Source organism: Vipera berus (genome assembly GCF_964194415.1).
Source record: "Vipera berus genome assembly, chromosome: 3".
NCBI lineage: Eukaryota > Metazoa > Chordata > Lepidosauria > Squamata > Viperidae > Vipera > Vipera berus.
In genome coordinates this window covers 33,604,094-33,628,973 of record NC_138204.1, presented here as the reverse complement: position 1 = coordinate 33,628,973, position 24,880 = coordinate 33,604,094, and the positions used below count along the sequence as shown (strand labels likewise).

The following is a 24,880-nucleotide window of genomic DNA, read 5'->3' as shown; positions in this document are numbered from 1 at the left end:
GTGCCATCATCCCAGTCCTGGGCCTTCAGCTGGGTTTTATAAAACCTTTTCGCTTTATGCCTCTGCCACCATGTACAAAAAAAAAGTTCAATCAATCAATTTCAACTTCTCGCGGGGGGAAAAAAGTTCTCGCAATGTTGGAATTGATTGCTTGAACTTTTTAGTCCCACCCAGTCTGCCATTACCACTGCAGCCACGCCCACCCAATAGGCCATGCTCACAAAATTGGCCACACCCACCCAATGGGCCACGCCCACCCGGCACCTGATGATACGTAAGTGGGTTTTGGGTTGCAGTTTGGGCACTTGGTCTCTAAAAGGTTTGCCATCACTGGTGTAGGTGTTCTGCTTCATGGAAAAGTGACAGTGCCTCAGAGTTGTGGTATACAATGTAGCAACCTTGGATATAGTCCTTGGCAACTTCCAGGCTGCAAGCCCCATTTGACTGAGAATGGAGCATAGTAGTACCTAATAGGAAAGCTCCAGCTCCCCTCAATTCTATAAAATGCTCACCATGTTTTAAATAGTTGCAGTTGTCAAATTTATTAGGTGTTGACACTATCTTGTCATACATTTTGCATGCAGTAAAACCCAGGTTCAGTTATGTTGGGTAGGCATACCACATCTGGACTGCAAAAATCCAGATGCCTATTAGTTGGTAGTTTATACATTTGTGTACCTTTTTGTTGCCACTTATTGACCACTGGCAGTTTTGCAACTCAGTTTTGGTAGCTTTAGCATTAGAGAAGCCTCCTGTTGTGAAAAGTAAGAGTCAATATAGGCAATGTATAACAATAAAACAACGTATAGCAATAAAACAACTTGCAACATTCCTGAACCTAAAAAAAGGAATGGAATCAACAAAAAGTCTATATAATTCCATCTTTTTTGGAAAATCAGAGGATAGAAGGAGACTTTTTAACAAATACCCTAACCGTTTCTGGATTAATTAAAATAAGGATATTTTAATTCTTACAATTTAAATAGGTATAAATGATAAAGCATTATACAGTTTCACTCCAATTTGGAATTACGTGATCATGAACCTTTGTATAGCTATAGGAAAATTTTCTTTTACTGGTAACACAAAAGTTAGAAATGAGGTATGGAGATAATTTTTACATGGTGAGAAAATTTTTAATTTTGAATGTATTTCTCCTCCTTCCATGTACTTGTGTAACTCTACAGTGCTTATGGTCAGAAAAATTAAGAGATAAGTGAGAATATTGATATTCAATAATCCCTCTCTGTGGAACATATATTTCAAAATTCATATTTCTGCTCCCTGCCTTTCATGCCAAATCAATTATTTTATTAAGAAAAAAGAACTGGAGATAAAACGTAGGTTATTGATTAACAAATGATGACTAAACGTTTTATGATTTTACCTTTTTTAAAATATTCACATTAAAAAGTTGATGCAATTCCACTTTTTGTGTAGAAAGATTTATTTATTAAATTATATGCTGCCTATCGCACAGTCGAAAGTGACTTTGGAAAGATAGAGGTTTGTTTTATATAAAGCTTTTCCTTTTCTTTGGAAGCATGTGATAGCTGGCTCTAAAGTTGTATCCATGATCACCGCAGTCATGGTTACACCCCTGCATACCTCATGTGTTTCAGGCAAGGATCTTGACAGTTTTTCCAGATTGTGTTTCCTCAAAGAGTTCCATTATTTGTTCTTTGTCACTTTTGTTTTGAGCCCCCCCTGTATCTCCTTTTGTTCCTGGATTGTAGGAGGTGACTCACTACCTGGTGAAGTGGTGCTCCTTACCCTATGAAGAAAGCACTTGGGAGCTTGAGGAGGATGTTGATCCTGGGAAGATTAAAGAATTTGAATTTCTCCAAATTCCACCAGAAGTTAAATCCTTGGTAAAAAAATGAATTAATTTTGATTTTGATGAGGGAAAGAACTGATAGTTACGAGTGAAATAATCATTAATTAAACGATACAGTATTGTGGTTCAACATAATTTTATTTGGCAGTGTTTTTTTAATCCTGCTATTCTTTCCTGTCAAGAAATTAAAAGACGCTTGCTCCTTGGGAGGAAAGCCATGGCAAATCTAGACAGCACACTAAAAAGCAGAGACATCACCCTGTCAACAAAAGTGCGTATAGTCAAGGCTATGGTCTTCCCAGTTGCAATGTATGGCAGTGAAAGCTGGACCATAAGAAAGGCTGAGCGCCAAAGAATTGAGGCCTTTGAACTCTGGTGCTGGAGAAGACTCCTGTGAGTCCCTTGGACTGCAAGGCGATCAAACCGGTCAGTCCTAGAGGAGATCAACCCTGACTGCTCTTTAGAAGGCCAGATCCTGAAGCTAAAACTCAAATACTTTGGCCACCTAATGAGAAGGAAGGACTCACTGGAGAAGAGCCTAATGCTGGGAAAGATTGAGGGCAATAGAAGAAGGGGACGACAGAGAATGAGGTGGCTGGATGGAGTCACTGAAGCAGTAGGCGTGAGCTTAAATGGACTCCAGAAGATGGTAGAGGACAGGAAGGCCTGGAGGAACATTGTCCATGGGGTCGCGATGGGTTGGACACGACTTCGCAACTAACAACAACAACAACATTCTTTCCTGTGTCTCCTTGGTACTTAAACCGAGCAGCTCTGAGCATTCCTCTCTTGTCTTCATTCAGATGCCTTCGCCATTTGTACTGTGCCAGCCAGAGTGCAAAGTAAAGGAGGAAATAGTATTTCCTACATTGAAGACAGCATCCCATGTTGTTCATGAAAATTCCAATCTGTTTCCCAGTGCCATAAGCAGTGGAACTTACACACACAGTTAGGTTGCAGTCCTATGGTTCTACTGAACTATCTTCCAATAAATAAACATACAATTTTATTGTTTGTCCTTTCCAAAAATATATTTGCTTTCAAAATACTTGATACAAAAACATATTTCCTTATATTTTACAGAGTATATTTTTCTTACTGGGATAATGATTAGCAATTAGCAGTGGCGTAGCGTGGGTTGTCAGCACCCGGGGCAAGGCAAGTAATTTGTGCCCCCTAACCCGTGGATTTTAGCACTCGAGTCTCTTCCACTAGCTCAGGAATTCTGGGAGTTGAAGTCCATGAGTCATAAAAGAGCCAAGGTTGCCTACCCTTGAGTTAGGTTCAAGGCAAAAAAGGGTCTCTGGAGAAGAGGGAAAATGCTAGTTTAAAACTGAAACAAGGCAACTTTAAGGTGCCTCAGCTATGATTTAGGATGAGACAAAGAGAGGACATGGCGTTGAAAATGGTTAATGGGGCATGTTTGTTCCACTCTTAGTGGATGTCAAGATAAACCCCACAAGAGAATGACCTTACAACAGATGTGAATAGGCTTGGACTATGTTTGTAGATTGAGTGCATACATCACATGGAGCGATGATGGGCTTCATCAAGATTTATGATCCCACAATTGGCTAGTTTTCTCCATCTTGTCCTAAACCCTGGATACCAACCACGGTTTATGGCTTAGCATGTGGTGTGGGGTGACCCAACATGTTAGGCAACAAACAATGACTTCCAACTTACAATGCCTCAGCTTCCCAAGGTTATTCCAAATTGTCCATATTCCAGATTGTTGCCTCCTGCAGACCCACAGTCCAGGCTACCCCCTTCCTCCCCCTTTCCCCTCCCAACCCGGGCTCGCTCGATGTCCTGGATTTCAAGTCCCAGTCATCACCAATTCGCCAGGGTCAATCAAGGATGAGGGATGCTGTAGTCGAACGTACTGGGAAGTCTCTGCTTACCTGGGAATGAATCTCACGGAACTTGCTTCGGCTACTTCTCAGCATGGAGGGGATTGGACTATAAAGTGACCTTATTAAATTCAACACGGATTCGAGAGTGGGTCTTGTCAATTTCTCGGACCTACCCCCCAAAGGGAAAACTCTGAAGTCCCGTTGACTAGTCAATTTCAGGCAGATTCCTCTTCCCAACTAGGACTAGGACAAGCGCCGTTCTCTTCCTTCCTTTTCTGGCAGAGATTTCAGGAACTTGGCGCTACCTGGACTTCCGTCCCTCTCCAGTCACCTTCCTCCTCTCCTCAATACCTTCCGGACAAGGTACATTGCCCCCCTCCCCCTCCTTACCCCACAATAGAAACCCAGTGAAACCAATTGCCCAAAGATAGCGGCTGTCTCAAAAGTGAACTTCCACGGCCGAGGGGAAGCTCCTCCGAATTCTCAACCTGGGAGCTCCCGTTTGTCTTGGTTAAGAGGAAGTTCAAGATCAGGGGCAGCCGCCGAGTGATTTTGAGAACCGCCTATCCGTTCCTCTTGCTTAAATGGAGGGTGATGGATTGGTTATTTAGATTTAACACCGACGCCTTCATTCAGGCCCCGTGAAGACGGGCGCGACCCGGCGAGTTCACGACTTCAGCAACCGGGTCTTCTGAATCTAAGAGAGATGGGGGGATCTCATCTTTACCTTTACCTCCGGGAAAGGAGATGGGGGCGGGAGCTGGGTCGGGGGGGGCCAGGCTTGCAGGTTGAGAGCCAAGCGGAGGAGAGCCGCGGCGGGAGAAAGAGAGGGAGGCGAGACGCCGCCAAGCCTCCCCACCCCCACCCAAGAAAGGAGGCGATCCGCAGCCGCGAGAGGACGGGATCCCGCTCTGGCTGGGCGCAGCAAATGCGGTTGCTTTCTATGCTCCGCCCACTCGCTCGCTCCTCCGACCCTCGGTGAAGCAGAATCGTCCCCCTCCGGCAAGCTTAATGGGCGCCCCCCCAGATGTTGCGCCCGGTGCGGCCGGCCCCCCCTGCACCCCCCACGCTACGCCACTGGCAATTAGATATATTTTATGTATGTTTCTATGTATATTTGTCAGAAGCTCAAGAAATATGTTTAAGTAAGGGCAAAAGTACTTTAATTATGAGCTGAAGAAGCTTCTTGGATGAGAAGCAAAAGGTCTTCAAAGAAAAACAAGAAAGTCCAATTGCCTCGTGAAAAGAGCACCTTTGGGATACTTTAATTCTATATAATTCTGTTACTTTATATAGATCTATTGATTTAGTAGATCTACTGATTTCCATATTTTGGTTAAAAAGATCCCCTATCCTTCAGTCTCTTTTATACATTTATTCATAAATTATGATTTCTATATATTTTCTTTTATGTTCTTTTGATGTTGTTTCATTATGTGGTTTGCAAAAAATAGTATTACAATATTTCTTTGTTTTTATGCCACAACATTATGAACTATAGGAGTGCCTCTGATATGGATTAGGTTTTTTTTAATCTATCATGGGGAAATTTGTGGGACAGATATCACAAGGTGGGTTTTGGCCAAAACAAGGAAAGAAACCAAGTTTTTCCAGGGTCCCTAGGTCTTAAGTATCCTTGCTTGGAGGAATGAATGCATTTTATTTCTATTTCCTATATGTGTAACTTTGCATTTGTCTCTATTAAATTTCTCTAATCTATCAAAATGTCATTTCTATCTCTATCCATTAGAAAATGGAAAGAATGCTTATCAAAATTGCCAAGAAATTTGCAAATCTGAGAAGCATTTACTTCACCTTGTCATCCAAGTCATTATTAAGGGTGTTGAACCACACAAGGCTGAGACTTGAACCTTGTGAGATCCTAGACCTAGCCGATATGATCCTGCAGTTGGATAAGGAACTATTTATTAGCATTCTTTGAGTATGATTTTCAAGCCACTGATATATTCACTTAATTGTCATACCTTGTTGATCAGAAATGTATCCCTGCACTGGGTCATATGTTTTGCTGAAATGTAACATTTTATTTGTATGTATGTATGTATGTATGTATGTATGTATGTATTTATTTATTTATTTATTTATCTATCATTCATTCATTCATTCATTCATTCATTCATTCATTCATTCATTCATACCCCACTGCACTCCCACAAGGTTTACTTTGGTTTTCTAATAATATAAAGTTAAAATAGTGATAATCCAGTAAAGACAAACATACAATCCAAAAACCAGTCCATCAAAACAATCCAAAAGACAATTGTTTCTGGAAAGTAACTCCCGTTACTCCCATGTAACACCTCTGCTCCGCGAGCTGCATTGGCTTCCGGTTGCCCTCCGGGTGAGATTCAAGGTGCTGGTGATGACCTATAAAGCCCTAAATGGCTTGGGTCCAGGATATCTGAGGGAACACCTGCTGCCGGCCTCAAGTTCCCTTCGTCCTGTGCGCTCCCACAGGGAGGGTCTTCTCAGGGTGCCGCCGGTAAAAGAATGCCGGCGGATAACACCCAGGGGGAGGGCCTTCTCTGTGGGGGCGCCTGCCCTTTGGAACCAGCTGCCCGTGGAGCTTAGGACCGCCCCCGACCTTCGATCATTTCGCCAAGACCTGAAGACCTGGCTCTTCAAGCTTTCCGGCCCAGGCTGAGTTTTAATCGGGGTTTTAATTGGGGTTTTATATTTTTTCAGGGATTTAATTTAATCTTTTTTAATTGTTCTTAATTTTTGTATCGATGTTTTATATACCCTGTAAACCGCCCTGAGTCCTACGGGAAAGGGCGGTATATAAATTCAATAAAATAAAATAAAAATAAAAAAGTAAAATTGGGGGTTGTGTAATTTATAGTGGGAGGCCACTCCAGATGCCTGACACTGCTAGAAATAACAGCGCCTCCGTGCCTCAGCCTCCTCCCCGAAAGCAGGGCATCACCTGCTACTTTTCCTGGCAAGATAGGAAAGCTCTGGCTGATTCAAGGGCTGAATGCTTGAAAATAGCTTTGTGCTGAGCCATAAATGGTTTATATATTTGTTAGTACCAATATGTATAAAGCCAATATGGACTCTGCAGCAAATACATAATGAATCTGACCAGTGAATACTGGAAATATACTGCTGTGTTGCAGTTTGGACCGTATGAAGACTCAAAGAGATCTTTAAAGGCAGTCCCTTGTAGAACTGATTGCAGTAGTCTAAATGATCAGAAATAGCTAAGTCCTTTTGGATTCACCTATATTCTGGAAGGCAATCCAGTCTATTACGTTCTTCCCTAAAATCTACCTGGTGGATCTTTGAGGTCCATTTCTCATCATTGCCCCCTCTCTACCATAGTACATAGACTATGTCATTATTTTTAGACAATATATATGATCAGTAGCTGCTTTCTTATGTTTTCTTGGCAAATATTCATGTATCATAGAGAGAGCGAAAGAATGTAGCAGAGATCAAATTCCTTATTCTGGTAAATTGGTGGTGAGGGAGGTTGTAGTATATCTACAATGACACTACATACTCCATACTCCTCACCATTTTTCAAATACGTCTATTAACCCAAACTGGTCAGGGACTCTCCTGATCAGTACAATTTCTTCCTTCCTTGCTTCTTCGCTTCCTTCTTCCTTCCCTCCCTAATTCATTTTTATGTCTTAGGAACGTCCTGCCTCAGAGTCCTGGCAAAAGCTAGAAAAGTCTCGAGACTATAAGAACAACAACCAATTGCGAGAATACCAGCTGGAGGGAATGAATTGGCTGCTTTTTAACTGGTATAACAGGTGAGTTGCAGTGAGGCGTTCCCAGTGGTGATAATAATATGACAAATTATTCCTGAAGTCCGAGGAGTTGTTTCTCTTTTGCCTTCTTAATTCCTTTCTGGATCACCCCCTGCCTGTGGGTGTAGATGTGGGTGCACACCTTTACATACATTTTCAAATTATTTTCACCATTTCGGAGAATATGTGTGAAAGTTAGAAACATGGAACTTGGGAAGTTAGCATTTCGTACATATGGTGTTGCTATACCTATTTAGGCCTACCTGAAAAGATACTTACATCAAGTTTATTGCTTCTCTGCCCAAAGGAAGAGTAGATAGAAAAAAATATAAACACTGATAAAATTCCTCTGGATTGTGCAGGATCTGGTCAGCCAAGGGTCCCATCTCCAGCTAGAAGTAGACATGGAGCTTTTCCTGTCTCCTGTGAATGTATGTGCATGTCACACTTGTGTGTGATTTATGAGTGTGTGTTTATATACTTGCCAAATCCATATTCCAATAAAAGACAAGGCAAGGGGAAAAAAGGATACTAGCTGAATGAATGTCTAATTAAAATTAATTCATTGTAAATAAGATGTCCCATTTATAAAATTAATTGATCTCTCATTGGCATTTACCAACCATTTATTTTATCATACACAAACAACTCACACGTGCAAAAACACATTATACACACATTACCCTTCCCTCCTTTCAGCAGAAACTCCAAAAAAAGGACAAAAAAGCAGGCTGGAGATGAGTTAAGGAGAAGGGATAGCTGCACTGGAAAGGGAAGGAAAGAGGAACGGGAGAACAAAACTGGATGTGAATGAGGCGAAAGAAAGAGGTAACTGGATAGGGAAGGGAAAAATTGAGAAAGAAGCCTTGCTTAGGAACTGCAAAAGGGTTAAATTCTCAAGATGAATAGACTCTTCAAGAAAAAGCTAATTTTCCATATGCACTGATATGCATTGTTCATTATCACAGAGTGTGGAAATAAATCCCAAGAGCAAAGAAGGTTGCTGTCAATTAGGCAGAGCGAATAAAAAGTTGGTTAAAAGAAATCCCGTAGGCAATATTTTGTGTCAGTATTAGTTTGCAAGGGACTTCACCCATTGGTAAAGGAATATTTGCAGAAGGGCTTCCAAGGTTTTGTAATGGCTGTTTGTGGCATTTCTACAGGAAAAACTGCATTCTGGCTGATGAAATGGGTTTGGGGAAGACGATCCAGTCCATTACATTCCTCTCTGAGATCTATCTGATGGGTCTTCGAGGTCCATTTCTCATCATTGCTCCACTTTCTACCATCACAAACTGGGAGCGAGAGTTCCGCACTTGGACTGAGATGAATGCCATTGTGTATCATGGCAGCCAGATAAGCCGCCAGATGATCCAGCAATATGAGATGGTTTATCGGGATATGCAGGTTTGTACCACTGTATATATCTAGCACAGGTAGTCCTCATTTAATAATGCTAAGTCTCCAGCTAAGCAAAGTAGTCATTAAGCAAAACATCATGTGACTGCCCTGCTTAGTTCTGGCAGTTCTGGTTGCAATCATTAGATGAATCACCCATGGTGATTAAGTGAGACATCACATGACCACCTATGTTGGAAGTGACTTCTCCATTGACTTTTCTTATTGGAAATTAGCTGGGAACATTGCAAATGGTAATTATGTGTTTGAGTGACACTGCATCTGTCGTAGATGTGTAATAGTTGCCAAGTGCCAAAATTGTAATCCTGTGAGCATGAGCAAAAGGCAAGGACTGGTTATAAGTCATTTTTTTTACCACCAGCATTACTTCGAACAGTCACTAAATGAATGGGCATTAAGTAAGGACTACCTGTATTGTGCAGTAGACCCATAACCTTAGGTTTAAGTAGATATCTCCTTTTGATGCATTTGTTTCAGGCTCCGTGTATTTTGTTGCAGTATTGAACATTTACCAGGAATGCAATCATAATTGATTGCTAACTTGGAATGTAAATTCCAACTTATTTTTTATAATATCATCCTTAGGGTATTCCTCTTCCTGGGCTCTTCAAATTCCAAGTAGTTATTACCACCTTTGAGATGATCCTGGCAGATTGTCCGGAGCTGAAGAAGATCCACTGGCGCTGTGTGGTTATTGATGAGGCCCATCGGCTCAAGAACAGGAACTGCAAATTACTGGAAGGATTAAAGCTCATGTGTCTGGTGAGAATTTTTCAATGTTATTGCTCTTCTGAAACATATGGAAATTTGACTCTGCAGATTATAGAAGCATATGAAAGATACTGCAGGCATACATGCGTATATGAAAATGTATTTATTTCTTTAATATTTCTTAGCACTGTATCAAGTGCTATTATACTTATAGTTGTTCTACGGCTTCAAAAGTATAACAGGAAGAATTCATTATTTTCTGCTAGCTAAATATTTGTTCTATTGAGTGCGTACTAGAGCCATAGAAACTGAAGATTTTTGGATGGTTTTCAATTTTAATAGTAGTTAAATCTGGTGGTCTGTGACTTGAAATACAGAAAGGTTCCCCGTAAGCTATCTAGCTTGGCAAAATGATGTCTGTATGTTCCTTAGAAGGGACGCGGTGGCTCAGTGGGTTAGGACGCTGAGCTTTTCGATCAGATGGTCAGCAGTTTGGCGGGTCGAATCCCGAGTGCCACGTAACAGAGTGAGCGCCTATTACTCATCCCAGCTTCTGCCAACCTAGCAGTTTGAAAGCAAGTAAAAATGCAAGTAGAAAAATAGGGACCACTACGGTGGGAAGGTAACAGCATTCCGTGCGCCTTTGGCGTCTAGTCATGCCAGCCACATGACCACGGAGACGTCCTCGGACAAGCGCTGGCTCTTCGGCTTTGAAACAGAGATGAGCACTGGCCCCTAGAGTTGGAAACGACTAGCACGCATGTGCGGGGGAACCTTACCTTACCTTACCTTATGTTCGTTAGAGGATGATTGGTTGAGCAGAATATCTGCTGGCTTTAAACATGTAAAAATGGTCCCAGGCTTCTAGAACGGAAAACAGTATTTTTTACTTGAAGTGAGACCTACAGTCAACAAAAACATTGTAGCAGTATTGTTTGGAAGTAAAGCCTAATCCTATCCTGTTCTTTCTGTAACTTGACTGTTATGATTCTTTCCTTGGATGATAAACAGGAACACAAAGTGCTGCTGACTGGGACGCCACTGCAGAACTCAGTGGAGGAGCTCTTCAGCCTACTGAACTTCTTGGAACCACAGCAGTTCCCATCTGAGACAGCCTTTCTTGAGGAGTTTGGGGATCTCAAAACAGAGGAACAGGTAAACGAAAATATTTTAATAAATTCTCCACTGACGTGAGCTTCCTACGATTTTTTGTCAGAGGAAACTGGGGTTGGGTGGGGAGTTGACAATTCCTTGCAGATGAACTTAAATTGTCTAAGGAATAAATATTTGGCTACGGTGAAAAAAGGGTGTAGAATTAAGCAGGGCAAAAAAGTTGTCCAAACTATGGTGTGACCATACTTTTTTTTGACAAAATAGATCTCTGTTACTGGTTGTTTCTGTATTCTGCATGTGCACTTAAAAAAAAAGAGAGAACACAATGCAGCAAACTCAAACATTCATTATACACAAGCATATCTTTAAGTTCTTCATTTATATGTATTATCTTTCCTACCAAAATATTTCTGGTCTTGTACAACCATATTGAAAACCATTTGTAACTTACTTGCCAGCAAACCTAAAGCAACAAAATTTTCATTTTTCACATATCACCAAATATTTAGTCATATATGCATTTTTACTCATGTTCTCCAAAGGTGCCTTTACAGTCTGTTGCATGTATGTACTTTCTTGCTGAAACTAGAAGCAGGAAAACAAATAGAACAGTTACACAGTTTTGCCCTAATATGATAATCTTAGAATTTGAGCAGTTACGTATTTCCTCAATGTACTAGCCCTGGCATCACTGAGAATTATTTTCAATATTACTTTCATGAATTATTGGGAAAGTATTATATATGGTATTGGTAGATTATATTTTGTAATCCCGGCAGGTGAAGAAACTTCAGTCCCTCCTAAAACCCATGATGTTGCGACGGCTGAAGGATGACGTGGAGAAGAATCTAGCACCTAAACAGGAGACCATAATTGAAGTGGAACTGACCAACATCCAGAAGAAATACTATCGAGCTATCCTGGAGAAAAATTTTAGCTTTTTATCCAAGGGTGCTAACCAGCATAACATGCCCAACCTCATTAATACCATGATGGAGTTGCGCAAGTGCTGCAATCACCCCTACCTCATTAATGGTAAGAGGTAGAGCTGGAAGTTGGGCACTCCAGCTCACTTAAACTATGATGGGGATATAATGGTGCTTCAGTTTTCCATTTGCCCATCCAGAGTCAGGAATGTTTTGCTTAGTTTTCTTTGCTACCATCTTAGTTAGTTGATGATGGTAGCGTTATCATTGCTTTTATTTATTTTCATTTGGAAAGCCTCATAACTAACATATTACTATCACTCTGTGTACTTACCTGAAAGATTGCTTGTGGAGGAACCAAAGATGGAGAACGCTTATACATGTGTGTAAAATGTTCGTTTCATAAGAACGTGTGTTTCATAAAGGGATAAGAACCAGCACTTGCATTTGCTTTGTATTTCTTTACAAAGCCTCGGTAAAAACAAGGAATAGCACCAGAAGTTTTCTGCTAGAATGTTGTATGATGGAATTGCTTTTCATATTGGTTATTCAACTTAACGTTCCTACTTATTTTTCCCCCTCTCTGTTTCTGGGTTAGGAGCAGAGGAAAAGATCTTAGAAGATTTCCGCAAAACCCACAACTCAGAAGCTCCAGACTTCCAGTTGCAGGCAATGATCCAGGCAGCAGGCAAGCTGGTGCTGATTGATAAGTTGCTGCCAAAGTTGATTGCAGGCGGGCACAAGGTGTTGATCTTCTCCCAGATGGTGCGCTGCCTTGATATCCTGGAGGATTATCTCATCCAGCGGCGGTCAGTTCAGTCCAGAAGCCTATACCACAAAAGAGCATCATGTGGATCAATTCCAAGCAGTTATTTGGCTATAAGTCCATTAGGCTATTTGCATCTTCTAGTGCTTATGTATATACTGTTTTCTTCTCATTGTCTTAGATCCTTTGATCTCCTTGTTGTTTTTTTCTCTTTTCTCTCTTACTTTGTTTCTCTCTGCATGATTTCACACTTTGACTTTTTTTCCTCTTTTCTCTCTTATTTTGTTTCTCTCTGTATGATTTCACACATTGACTTTTTTTCCCTTTGCAGGAGAAATGTATTTTTCAAACATATATATATATGTTGAGCTGAAATATTTCTCCAGTTCCTTGTAAACATAATTAGTTGCAAGACTACTTTTGGAATATTGATGTAGTCAAGCATCTGTCTTTATAGTAGGAGCACACTCAGCTCAGAGATCAATCAAATTGTCAATGTAGTCATTAGAACTGCAGGATTTTTCTCCCCTGCCAATTGCTTGGTGGCAACATTGTCCTTTTCATGTTGATCATTTTGCAAACCACTAAAATAAAATTCTGCCATTATAGCAACAGACAAAGTCCTCAAGAAAAATAGGGGTTGTAGTGCTATGCAGAAGCTGTAGAAGATTAACTTGAATGATACCTCATAGAGCACTGAAGTATATCCAGCCTTCCTTTCAAGTTTGGAAAGGAAGTGGGAAAACAGAGGTATAAGGTCAGAAGAAGTGGAAGGAAAGGAACCAAATTTTAGGAAAAAAATCTTATCGTATTGCTGAATGCCTTTGACTTTTAGATGCTGTATGTCAATTTTGCGTCCTCTGACACGGCACAGGTCCCGACTCGCTCCTTGGTTCTCCAAGGAGATGAAACGCCGGAGAAGGAGCCTAGAGAGCATTTGGAGAACCAGTCGGTCCGAGTCTGACCGAACACAGTTAAGATCCTTTTCTAGATCTTATCTTGTGGCAATGGAGGTGGCAAAGCGCGCTTACTTCACCACCCTCATTGCGTCCGCAGACAACTGCCCGGCCGCCCTGTTTAGAGTGGTCCGCTCCCTTTTAAATCAAGGGACAGGAGAGGATCCCTTACGAGGACAGGCCGAGGAATTTAGTAAATATCTGGTGGACAAAATTGCTCAGATTCGGGCTGGTCTGGACTCTGACTGGGCAGTATCGGACGAGAGGAAAACGATGAGTTTGGCCGAGAACATTTGGGAAGAGTTTGATCCTGTGACTCCGGATGAAGTGGACAGGATCATGGGGAAATTAAGTGCCGCCACGTGTTTGTTGGACCCGTGTCCCTCGTGGCTGGTCTATGCATCTCGGGAGGTTACACGAGGCTGGCTCCTAGCAGTTATCAATGCCTCACTGAGTGAAGGGTACTTCCCTGCCACCTTGAAAGAGGCGGTAGTAAGGCCCCTCCTTAAGAAACCTGCATTGGATCCAACTATTTTAAACAACTTTCGTCCTGTCTCCAACCTTCGCTTTCTTGCGAAAGTTGTTGAGAGCGTGGTGGCACGGCAGCTTCCTTTGGTCCTGGAGGAAACTGAGTATCTGGATCCGTACCAATCGGGTTTCAGGCCCGGGTATAGCACGGAGACGGCATTGGTCGCGCTGGTGAATGATCTCTGGCGGGCCCGAGATCGAGGTTACTCCTCTGTCCTGGTCCTATTAGATCTCTCAGCGGCTTTTGATACCATCGACCACGGTATCTTGCTGCGTCGTCTTGAGGGGTTGGGAGTGGGAGGCACCGTTCTACAATGGTTCTCCTCCTACCTCTCGGGCCGTTCGCAGACGGTGTTGGCAGGAGGGCAGAGGTCAACCCCTAGGCCCCTTAGTTGTGGGATGCCTCAGGGATCGGTGCTCTCGCCCCTCCTGTTCAACATCTATATGAAGCCGCTGGGAGAGATCATCCGTGGCTTCGGGGTGAAGTATCATCAATATGCTGATGATACCCAGCTTTTCATCTCCACCCCGAACCAACCCAGTGATGCCCTCGATGTGATGTCCCGTTGCCTGGAAGCGGTACAGATTTGGATGGGAAAGAACAGGCTCCGGCTCAACCCAGCCAAGACTGAGTGGCTTTACGTACCGACATCTCGTTTAGTCCAAGAGGTTCCATCTTTGATTATAGGAGGAGAGATGTTACCTCCCGTTGATAGAGCACGCAACGTGGGCGTCCTCCTGGATTCACGACTCAGTTTTGAAGATCATATTGGAGTCGTGGCTAGGGGGGCATTTGCCCAGATTCGCCTGGTACACCAGTTGCGCCCCTTTCTGGACCGAGATGCCCTACGTACAGTCACCCACGCACTCGTTACCTCCCGTATAGACTACTGCAATGCTCTCTACATGGGGCTGCCCTTGAAGACCACCCGGAAGCTTCAACTGGTGCAGAGTGCAGTTGCACGGGTAGTGATGGGAGCACCCCGATACTCCCATATTACACCCCTCCTGCGTGAGCTGCATTGGCTACCGGTTGCCCTCCGGGTGAGATTTAAGGTGCTGGTACTTACCTTTAAAGCCCTACATGGCTTAGGCCCGGGATACTTTCAGGACCATCTGCTGCCGGGAACGAATTCCCATCGCCCAGTACGCTCACACAGAGAAGGCCTCCTCAGGGTACCGTCGGCTAGACAATGTTGGCTTGCAACCCCCAGGGGAAGAGCCTTCTCTGTGGGAGCGCCAGCCCTGTGGAACCAGCTCCCTCCTGAGCTTCGAATGGCCCAAGATCTCCAGCCCTTTCGCCGCGGCCTCAAAACACTCCTTTTCCACCTGGCTGACCTGGACTGACAGGGATTTTAATTATGTTTACAATTTAAACTCTAATCTTTAATTTATTTCAATTTTTAATTTTAATTTACTGTACAGAGACCTTTAATTTTTCTTGTTATTAGCCGCCCTGAGTCCCTCGGGAGATAGGGTGGGATATAAGTCCCATTAATAAATAAATAAATAAATAAATAAATAAATAAATAAATAAATAAATAAATAAATTTCTTGGAGAGAACATTGTTCTATGCTTGAATATCTATACTCATAGATCAAAAAAAGATTTCCAGCATACTCCATTGATACAGCTAGTTAGGCAGCAAACTAGTATCATTCTTGTAGATTAAGATGTCTATCAAGACTGAGAAAAATTCAGTTGTTTGTTTTATGGTATCTGATAAGCTGAGAAATACTTTTCCAAATGCAAAGTATAATCTTTGGACTTAAATCATACATCATCTCACAATTGTTTGGCATTTCTGTGAAAGGGAGAGGCTGATTATTGATACATTTATTACCTAATTAGCCTCCTTCAGCATTTATCAGATATATTCGGATTGCAACATTTGCTTTCTTAATGACCATCAGGTTGGGGAAGGTTATGCTAGCTAGACTAAGGTAATTAAATCAATTTATTATTATCATCCCAAAGCTGTATTGCTAATAGAGATTCAAGGTACTAGTAATGGTGTTCAAAGCCCTACTCCGGCAGGGGGCCGGAGTACCTCAGGGAACACCTGCTGCCGGCATCAATCTCCCTGCGCCCTGTGCGTTCCCACAGAGAGGGTCTCCTCAGGGTGCCACCGATCAGAGAATGTCGATTGGTGGCCCCCAGGGGGAGATCCTTCTCTGTGGGCGCTCCGGAACTATGGAATCAGTTACCGGCAGAGCTCCGGATGGCGCCCGATCTTCGCTCCTTTCGTCGCGATCTCAAGACGTTTTTGTTTGTACAAGCTGGCCTAGCCTGATGGGGGATTGGTGGGGTTTTTTAGTTTTGTATTCTTAATATTATCTTTGGGGTTTTATAATTGTAATATATCAATTGTTTTAAAATCGGGCAATTATTTAATTTCCTTTTAATATTTGTAACTTTGTATTTTATTCTTGCCCTGTGAACCGCCCTGAGTCCTCAGGGAGAAGGGCGGTATAGAAATATTATTAAATTAAATTAATATGGGTAGATGGAAGCAGGGTTTCCTAGTCTTACAGTACTTAACTTCTTTTTTGTGTTATTTCTAAAATAATACATGGGACTTCCATTTATACAGATATACTTATGAGCGCATTGATGGCCGGGTTCGTGGGAATTTACGTCAGGCTGCAATCGATCGCTTCTGCAAGCCAGATTCAGACCGTTTTGTTTTCTTGCTCTGCACAAGGGCAGGAGGGCTAGGCATCAATCTTACTGCTGCTGATACCTGTATCATCTTCGACTCAGATTGGAATCCACAGAATGATCTGCAGGTATTTGAGAGATGAGAGCAGATGACCCTGAGGGGTGATTGAGGAGAAATTTAGTGCTATCTCTGGGAATATAAATTATGTAGAAGAGCCATGAAAATGTGAATTCAGCTGCTCTGAAGACAGAAGTGCTTGAAAGGACATGGGCCACAATAAACAGAGTTCCTCTTCCACTTTTATATGTACATGCATTTGATTTGTTTTATGTTGTTACTCAGATTGATATGCCACTTTTGACAGGAGATTTCTGAACAACTTATAATATCCTTAAAGCAATAAGATTTAAAAGCATAGATATATAAAACAGCAAAGGACAACAAAGACCTAAGGCATATTGTTTCAACTAGAATAAAAGATATATACACTATCTGGAGGGAAGAGGTATCTGTTAAATCAAAATGTTTGATTAATCCAAAAGGTAGGATTATGCATGCATAAAAATACATTAAGTGTCCTGATTCTTTCAAACTGTCAGGGACTTGTATGATGTTGAGAAAACCAAGCCTAAAGTGCCCTGTTGCATTGCAGATGACACTAAGGAGAGAAACCACCAAGAAAGAATTTAAAAGTGTCCTGTTAATTACACATGCACACTCTTGCTGCTATGGGATTACTAAGTTTCTGGAGTGGCACTTTTTTGCATCCACAATCTTGGACCCTTTCCAGCTCAGTGATAGAAGCTATATCTTGTATGAGGGAGGGGTGAGAGGACATATTGAGCCTCAATTTTGTCTTTCAAATTGAGATTTTACTGTGTTGGGTCATATTTTGATTATTTAGTGAATGGATTAATTTAACTACAGTTGTTTTTGTTTCATAGTTCATATTAGGGCCCTTAGCCTGATAGCTAATTTTTATTGATTCAGTTCAGATGTTGTGAATCCCTACTGGGAAGTAGTTTAAATATTTTAAGTAAGAAATAAACAGTGTCAGACCCTAGCCATATCTATCCTTCGGAAGCCTTGACTCTTTCTCTCCCAAGAACTCCAGAAGTTATTATGTTATAATTTTAAATATGCCAGATAAGGAAATTAGTGCCCTACTATACTTAATTTTACATTTTAATTAGATTGATCTTTAATTTTGTCCTGACCCCACCTATTCGTTTTGGAATATGGCTCCCAATGTGCTACTGAAAAGTGGAATGATACTGATAACTGCATGAGTGGAAGATGGTGATTTAGGTGACGGCATGAATGGGAGATATTCTTCTTGAGGAAACTTAATTTCTCCCTCACCCCAGTTCTGCCAACTCTACTTTGAGTGATGTCTTTCTCCTCCTGTAGGCTCAGGCTCGCTGCCACCGAATAGGGCAAAGCAAGGCAGTTAAAGTCTATCGCCTCATCACCAGAAATTCCTATGAACGAGAGATGTTTGACAAGGCCAGCTTGAAACTAGGATTAGACAAGGCAGTGTTGCAGGATATCAACCGCAAGGGAAGCAACAATGGGGTAAGGGTATCCTATACAGGCAAGACCTAGAGGTCTTCTAATTTTTATTCCCCTTCCTCCTTAGATGTTCATGTCAACTTATATCTGGAAGTTGTCATGAGTTCCTGTCTTTTTCCCCATTCTGGAATCAATCAGTCTGTCTGTTTCTGGAAGGTGCAGCAGCTCTCCAAGATGGAGGTTGAAGACTTGTTGCGAAAAGGTGCCTATGGGGCTTTAATGGATGAGGAAGATGAAGGCTCCAAATTCTGTGAAGAAGATATCGACCAAATCCTGCAACGTAGGACCCAAACCATCACTATTCAGACTGAAGGGAAAGGCTCCACATTTTCCAAGGTTGGTCATGTGCTATGGGGACAAAACCGTCAAAACTTATTATGGGAAATTGTTTTGTTTTTGTTTTTAATAGCTGCATGCAAAAAAGAGCATGATAGGAGTTCACAGCTTCTTGTTGCTTTGTACAAGTCCTGTTGGAATTAGATAGCCATTCTTTCCCAAACCAGAGATACAATTCTCCTCATGTTGAATTCCACCTTCTACCAGTTGGAACCAGTTGATCATGACAGATGATGGGAGTTACAGTCCTACTACATATAGAAGGATACATCTTGTCCATTCCTTATTTAAAGATTATTTTTTCCTGCTTTCATATCCCACTTCATTCTTAACTTGATAGTATTATGTTTCAATGAAAATACAGTGATTTAGAAAGCAAAGTTTTAATCAGAATTATAAACTGAATGATTGATTCATATTCTGTTAAGACTTCACTTATTTTAAATATAGTTTATTCAGGCCAAATGGCTGAGTTGTTATATGGTTGTCAAAAAACCCCCAAACCAAATTATAGTTTACCATGATAATTAAACCTAACTTGTGGCAAGGAATGGAAAAGAATATTTTAACAGAGATGAAAAGCAATGGTTTCAAGCCATTGTCTTCTGCTTTCAGCCATATTCTCCATACTTATACAACCCAAAGGTAACTATAGGATCAAGGCTTTCATAAAAATAACAAAAGCAAGCAGCATGCCATTACACTGTGGCTTCAATTCCTGTTATGGTTATGTGCGGGACACAGCTTGAATTGTGTAAGCACACAGTTGCTGTAATAATTTCTCCTTGCTCCTCCTCCCATATGGATGTCTCTGGTGAGGTCTTCATGTAAGATTTCTTAATCTTCAAAGAGGTGTTACGAATTACAAACCAACTGTTCTCATCCACCCAGGGCAGCCTTTCCCAACTAATGGGAGTTGCTGGGAAATCTGGAGGCCACCCAGGTTGGAGAATACTCTCTTAGGGTCTGAATGCTTTTTTTTTAACAGGATAAATCCAGTTATTGAATTTCAGTTCCTACTTGCCTCAGCCTATTGTGCGAATGATCAGAGGTAATGGGAATTGCAGTCAGATAATATCTGGAGGGCAACAGGTTCTAGCAAATTCTCTTGGACAGTCTTTTTAAACATGATAGTTGGCTTGACATATAGGGCTTATGGGGAATTTGTTCTATTATTCTGTCAGTTGCAATCTATTAATTTGCATTTTACTCCCAGGCCAGTTTTGTTGCTTCAGGAAACAGAACTGACATTTCATTAGATGATCCCAACTTCTGGCAGAAATGGGCAAAAATAGCTGAACTGGATACTGATGCAAAGGATGAAAAGGTAATTATGATCTATTTATTCTGGAAACTTAAAATATGTTGTGTTTCCAAATTTGCATATTCTCAGAGCTGATTGCAAAAGGTTCCCCTAACTATATGGTTAGGATTAAAGGCTTTACTGAGGTTTTGGGGCACTAATAGTATATGGGATGAATGCAGAGTATGTGTAGATAACCTCTACAGGAAGTCTTGATTTTTCCATCTGTATCTTAAATCTGCTTTGTAAATATTGATGCTGAGTTTTTAGCTCAAGTAGTTGACATGAACATCTTATGATGCACAAAATAGGATATTAATAGCTGGACAATAGGAAAACATTATGGAACATTATTTTTATTATAAGGAGCTGTGGTATTTAGGAACCGTGATGGTGTAGTGGTTACAATGCATATTGCAGGCTAATTCTGCTCACTGCCAGGAGTTCGATCCTAACCAGTTCAAGGTTCACACAGCCTTCCACCCTTCCGAGGTTGGTAAAATGAGGACTCAGATTGTTGGAAGCAATATGCTGGCTCTGTAAACTGCTTAGAGAGTGCTATAAAGCACTATGAAGCAGCATATAAGTGCTATTGCTATTGCTATCTGACAACCAATAAAAGCACAAAAATGGGAAGATTCTAAAATACCCGCAATAGTTGGTAAAAATGGCAAAATTAGTAGATGTGGCTAAATTGACTTGTCTGATTAAGAAAACGACAATGACTATGTTTATTAGCAACTAGAAATCCCTTATGGACTTTTTGCTGAAAAAAATGAACTTTTGATTTATGAGGTTGACGAAAGGGTAGGCTATGAAAAGAAGGAAATTATGATGTGATCTTTGAGAGAGGGCAAAGCTAAAAAACCAGAAGCTACTTCTTTATAATCTTTATAATTTTTTATTTTCCTAATTTTTTTCTTATTAATTAGCTATTTTTCTTTATTTTTTCTAAAAATTGTATTGTTTTCAACTTGTTAAAAATTCTGTAATAAGAATTATAAAATCCTATTGGTGCTATGTCAAAGCCATTCTGTTAGGGTTACAGCTATACAGTATCCTTTCATAACTGAATGTAAAATGTCTATCTAACACTATGCTCCCTCAAGCTACTTCCATAAAATCATTCAAAATAACTTAAGAGTGTTTTTACTTAAATTCAGCAGGAAAAAATGTTTTAAAATGAAAGTAAATGTAACTGCCTCAAGATGGATAGCAAAAGAAAAGACAGTGATTGAATTTGGTATTAACATTTTGAATGATGCTGGGTTGTATTTAACAGCTGATCATTCAATACTATTTAAAAGTAACTCTGTTTTTAAATTGAACATAAAATACAATTTATCTGCATCTTCTACATGTAGCAATTTAGCTACCCAATCCTATGACAGCAAATCAAGGGATATTGTAAAAATGTAAAATTTTGGCATATGAAATTAAGGTTGTTTTTTTCCTCTTTTCAAAATCTAGTTAAAAAAAATAAACCACCATATTCCCATGCTGACAACAAGGGCCAGACAGAAATTAAAACATGCTTTAGTAGGATGAACATCTTTTAATGTCTTTTTTAAAAAAATATTTGAAAATAGAAATATCACATTGAATTAGGATTTTATATATCTAAAACAAACATGCTGGTAATGTCAGAGAGGGACAAGTTGAGTCTGGGAAGGAGTCAATCAGGGAATTAGTCTGGAACTCTGACATGGGTACAAGAAGGTGAAATCTGACTCTCCCTTGAATGCTGTTGAACCTAATTCAGTCTAAAGCAGTTGCAAACCATCAGTCTGAGGAGATTTCTGTGTATAGGCTTGAGCAATAAAACAGCTAATTGAACTCTTCACGTGTGGATCTTGTTCATACCTGAGAGGTAGCAAATGAATGGATAACTACTGGTTTCTCCACTTGCAATCAGCTTGGAAAAAAATGAGTATTTTAGTCTTTGGATCTCAGTGATCCAGTAGCTTTGCATTTTCTTTCTAGTCCTTGACGTATGACCACAACTGAGCCAAAATTTCTGCTGCTAAGCAAGACAGTTGTTAAGTGAATTTTGACCTATTTTACAAAAGTTCTTAATACAGTTGTTAAGTGATTCACTGCTGTTGTTAAATTAATAACATGGTAGTTAAGTGAATCTGACTTCCTCATTGACTTTGCTTGCCAGAAGGTTGCAAAAGGTGATTACATGACCCCAGGACATTGCAACCGTCATAAATATGAGCCAGCTGCCAAGTGTCTGAATTTTGATCATGTGACCATGGGGATGTTACAATGTCTGTACATGTGAAAAGCAGTCATAAATCACTTTTCTCACTGCAGTTCTAACTTTGAATGGTCACTAAACAAATGGTTGTAAGTCAAGAGCTATGTGTAATTTGTTTCAACCTAAGACCTCAGCATTGTTCTTTTACTCTACATAGTGCCCAAAGTAAGACTGATTTATTCCCAGAATGTCCACTTTTACATCTTTTATTTCTTTTGAAGGGGAAAATCTACCACCTACAATAATAATAATAATAATAATAATAATAATAATAATAATAATAATAATAATAATAATAATAATAATAATAATAATAATAATAATAATAATAATAATGGTGATGATGATGATGATGATGATGATGATGATGATGTTGGAAGGGACCTTGGAGACCATCTAGTCCAATGCCCTGCTTAGGCAGGAAACCCTATACCATTTCGGACAAATGGCTGTTTAGTCTCTTCTTAAAAACTTCCAGTGTTGGAGCATTCACAGCTTCTGAAGGCAGGTTGTTCCACTGTTTAATTGTTCTAACTGTCAGGAAGTTTCTCCTTAGTTCTAGGTTGCTTCTCTCCTTGATTAGTTTCCATCTGTTGCTTCTTGTCCTGCCTTCAGGTGCTTTGGAGAATAGCTTGACTCCCTCTTCTTTGTGGCAGCCCCTGAGATATTGGAACACTGTTATCATGTCCCCCCTCGTCTTTCACTTCATTAAACTAGACATACTCAATTCCAGCAGCCATTCTTTATATGTTTTAGCTTCCTGTCCCCTAATCATCTTTGTTGCTCTTCTCTGTACTCTTTCTAGAGTCTCAACATCTTTTTTACATCGTGGTGACCAAAACTGGATGCAGTATTTCAAGTGTGGCCTTACCGAGGCATTGTAAAGTGGTATTAATACTTCATGTGATCTTGATTCTATCCCTCTGTTAATGCAGCCTAGCACTGTGTTGGCTTTTTGGCAGCTGCAGCACACTGCTGGCTCATATTTAAATGATTGTCCACTAGGACTCCAAGATCCCTCTCACAGTTACTACTATTGAGCAAGGTATCCCCTATACTATACCTGTGCATTTGGTTTTTCTTGCCTAAATGTAGAACCTTACTTTTTTCACCATTGAATTTCATTTTGTTAAGATAGCGTCCAGTGTTCAAGTCTGTCCAGATCCTCCTGAATCTTAAGCCTGTCTTCTGGAGTGTTGGCTATTTCTGCCAGCTTGGTGTCGTCTGCAAATTTGATGAGTTCCCCATCTATCCCCTCATCCAAATCGTTGATGAAGATGTTCCAGAGCTAAATTATGAGAGTCCCTTTGAATGGCAGTGGGTGTCTGGTATATCAGATTGTTCCAACCATGAGAACCAACCTTTTAAAAACTAGGAGCATAGAATATAAAAAAAAATATGGATGCAATATTTTGTGGAGAGGATCTTAACTCTTCATATACCTACAAAAATAAAATATTATAAATGCTTTCTCTTTGTGCCCAATCATTTTGTTTACCTCTTCGGTTAAACAGCTGGTTTTCTCAATGCTAACTTCCTCTGGCAGAAGTGACGTCAGTAAACCCTTGGGGTCCTACCTTGTAAAGCTCCAGCTTGGCAAATGACAGCTGGAAAGGCAAAAGGGAGCTTAGCAGTACGAGGAAGATTGCTAAGCAACAGATCACAAAGCCTCCCCCCCTCCCCCAAATGTTGCTTTTAACAACATTAAGATTCACATGACTGTGGTTAGAAATAATTGAAAATCAGTGTGATTGTTAACAGGGAGGTCAAAAACATAGTCTCTGTTTTGTGTGTATGTGGCAAAGTGTTATAACTGTATTTGCCAATTCATTTTCATTCCAGCTGTTAAATTTTAAATGTTTATAATAAAAGAGATATTACTGTTTGTTTCTTTTTAAAAAAGTAATCAAACTGATGCTGCAGAATCTAATTTTCAGCTTGTTGGTATTGCTTTCAGCCTTTTCTCCTGATGATCCTTATGTGGATGCAAATTTTAGGTTGATTAGTATCTGTATAAAGCAATTTTAAGCATTGCCATCGTGCTTCTTTATAGTAGCTGTAAAAAAAATATATCACACTTTTCAAAGTCAGGTCAGGTTTGAATGACAATAAACAAATCATTTATTTTTCAAACTCAGCAAAGCTAATTTATATTACAAACAGTTTAAAAACTATATTTTATAACAACAATATTAAAACAACACATACCTTGAGATAAAAAAAAGTATGTGAAATCAAGAATTTTGAAAACTTACAAACATTATAATGTAAAAGTTGAATGTTCAGTCATATTTTAGATCAATGTATTAACCACTAGTATAAAAAACAAAATGTGTAACTAAGCATGCTGAGCTGTTTGGCGTAAGATACAATAATTATGGTTTTTTTTGTTAACCCCCTCCCCCTTAGGAGAGCCTGGTGATTGACAGGCCCCGTGTCCGTAAGCAAACCAAACACTACAACTCCTTTGAGGAAGATGAGCTGATGGAGTTCTCAGAGCTGGACAGTGACACTGATGAGCGACCTACACGTTCACGGCGTCTCAATGAAAAAACACGTCGGTATTTAAGGGCTGAATGTTTTCGTGTGGAGAAAAATCTGCTTATATTTGGGTGTGTTTCTTTGTTAAATCTCTCTTGAATGTTCTATTCTGTGTTATATACAAGGGTTATTGCAGTTCTATTAAAACTTTAGTAGCATTTGGAATGTTGAAATCAGGGTAACATTCCGATTCCTATAATTCTACTATTCTTCCATTGCTATACATTAAAATTCATGGAGCAATAGTTATTTTTTTATGGTAAACAGAGATTCCATTAGTTCCGTTGCGGCCTCTTTCACCATTTCCT

General features: G+C 40.3%; 1 protein-coding gene across 3 annotated transcripts in view; it reads left to right on the top strand.

Moving 5' to 3' along the window:
* Positions 1–24,880, top strand: part of CHD6 (chromodomain helicase DNA binding protein 6) — a 148,825-nt gene that overhangs the window by 83,989 nt on the left and 39,956 nt on the right. For 2 of the 3 annotated variants that reach the window (XM_081325197.1, XM_081325198.1), the window contains exons 12-23: positions 1,737–1,871; positions 7,357–7,478; positions 8,639–8,882; positions 9,480–9,656; positions 10,617–10,760; positions 11,498–11,753; positions 12,243–12,453; positions 16,489–16,684; positions 17,968–18,132; positions 18,286–18,465; positions 19,682–19,792; positions 24,441–24,643. In XM_081325197.1, the coding sequence (XP_081181323.1) occupies positions 1,737–1,871; positions 7,357–7,478; positions 8,639–8,882; positions 9,480–9,656; positions 10,617–10,760; positions 11,498–11,753; positions 12,243–12,453; positions 16,489–16,684; positions 17,968–18,132; positions 18,286–18,465; positions 19,682–19,792; positions 24,441–24,643 (2,144 nt within the window). Of the gene's footprint in view, positions 1–1,736; positions 1,872–7,356; positions 7,479–8,127; positions 8,304–8,638; positions 8,883–9,479; positions 9,657–10,616; positions 10,761–11,497; positions 11,754–12,242; positions 12,454–16,488; positions 16,685–17,967; positions 18,133–18,285; positions 18,466–19,681; positions 19,793–24,440; positions 24,644–24,880 lie in introns of those variants that run through there. The other variant, XM_081325199.1, reaches the window with a different exon arrangement.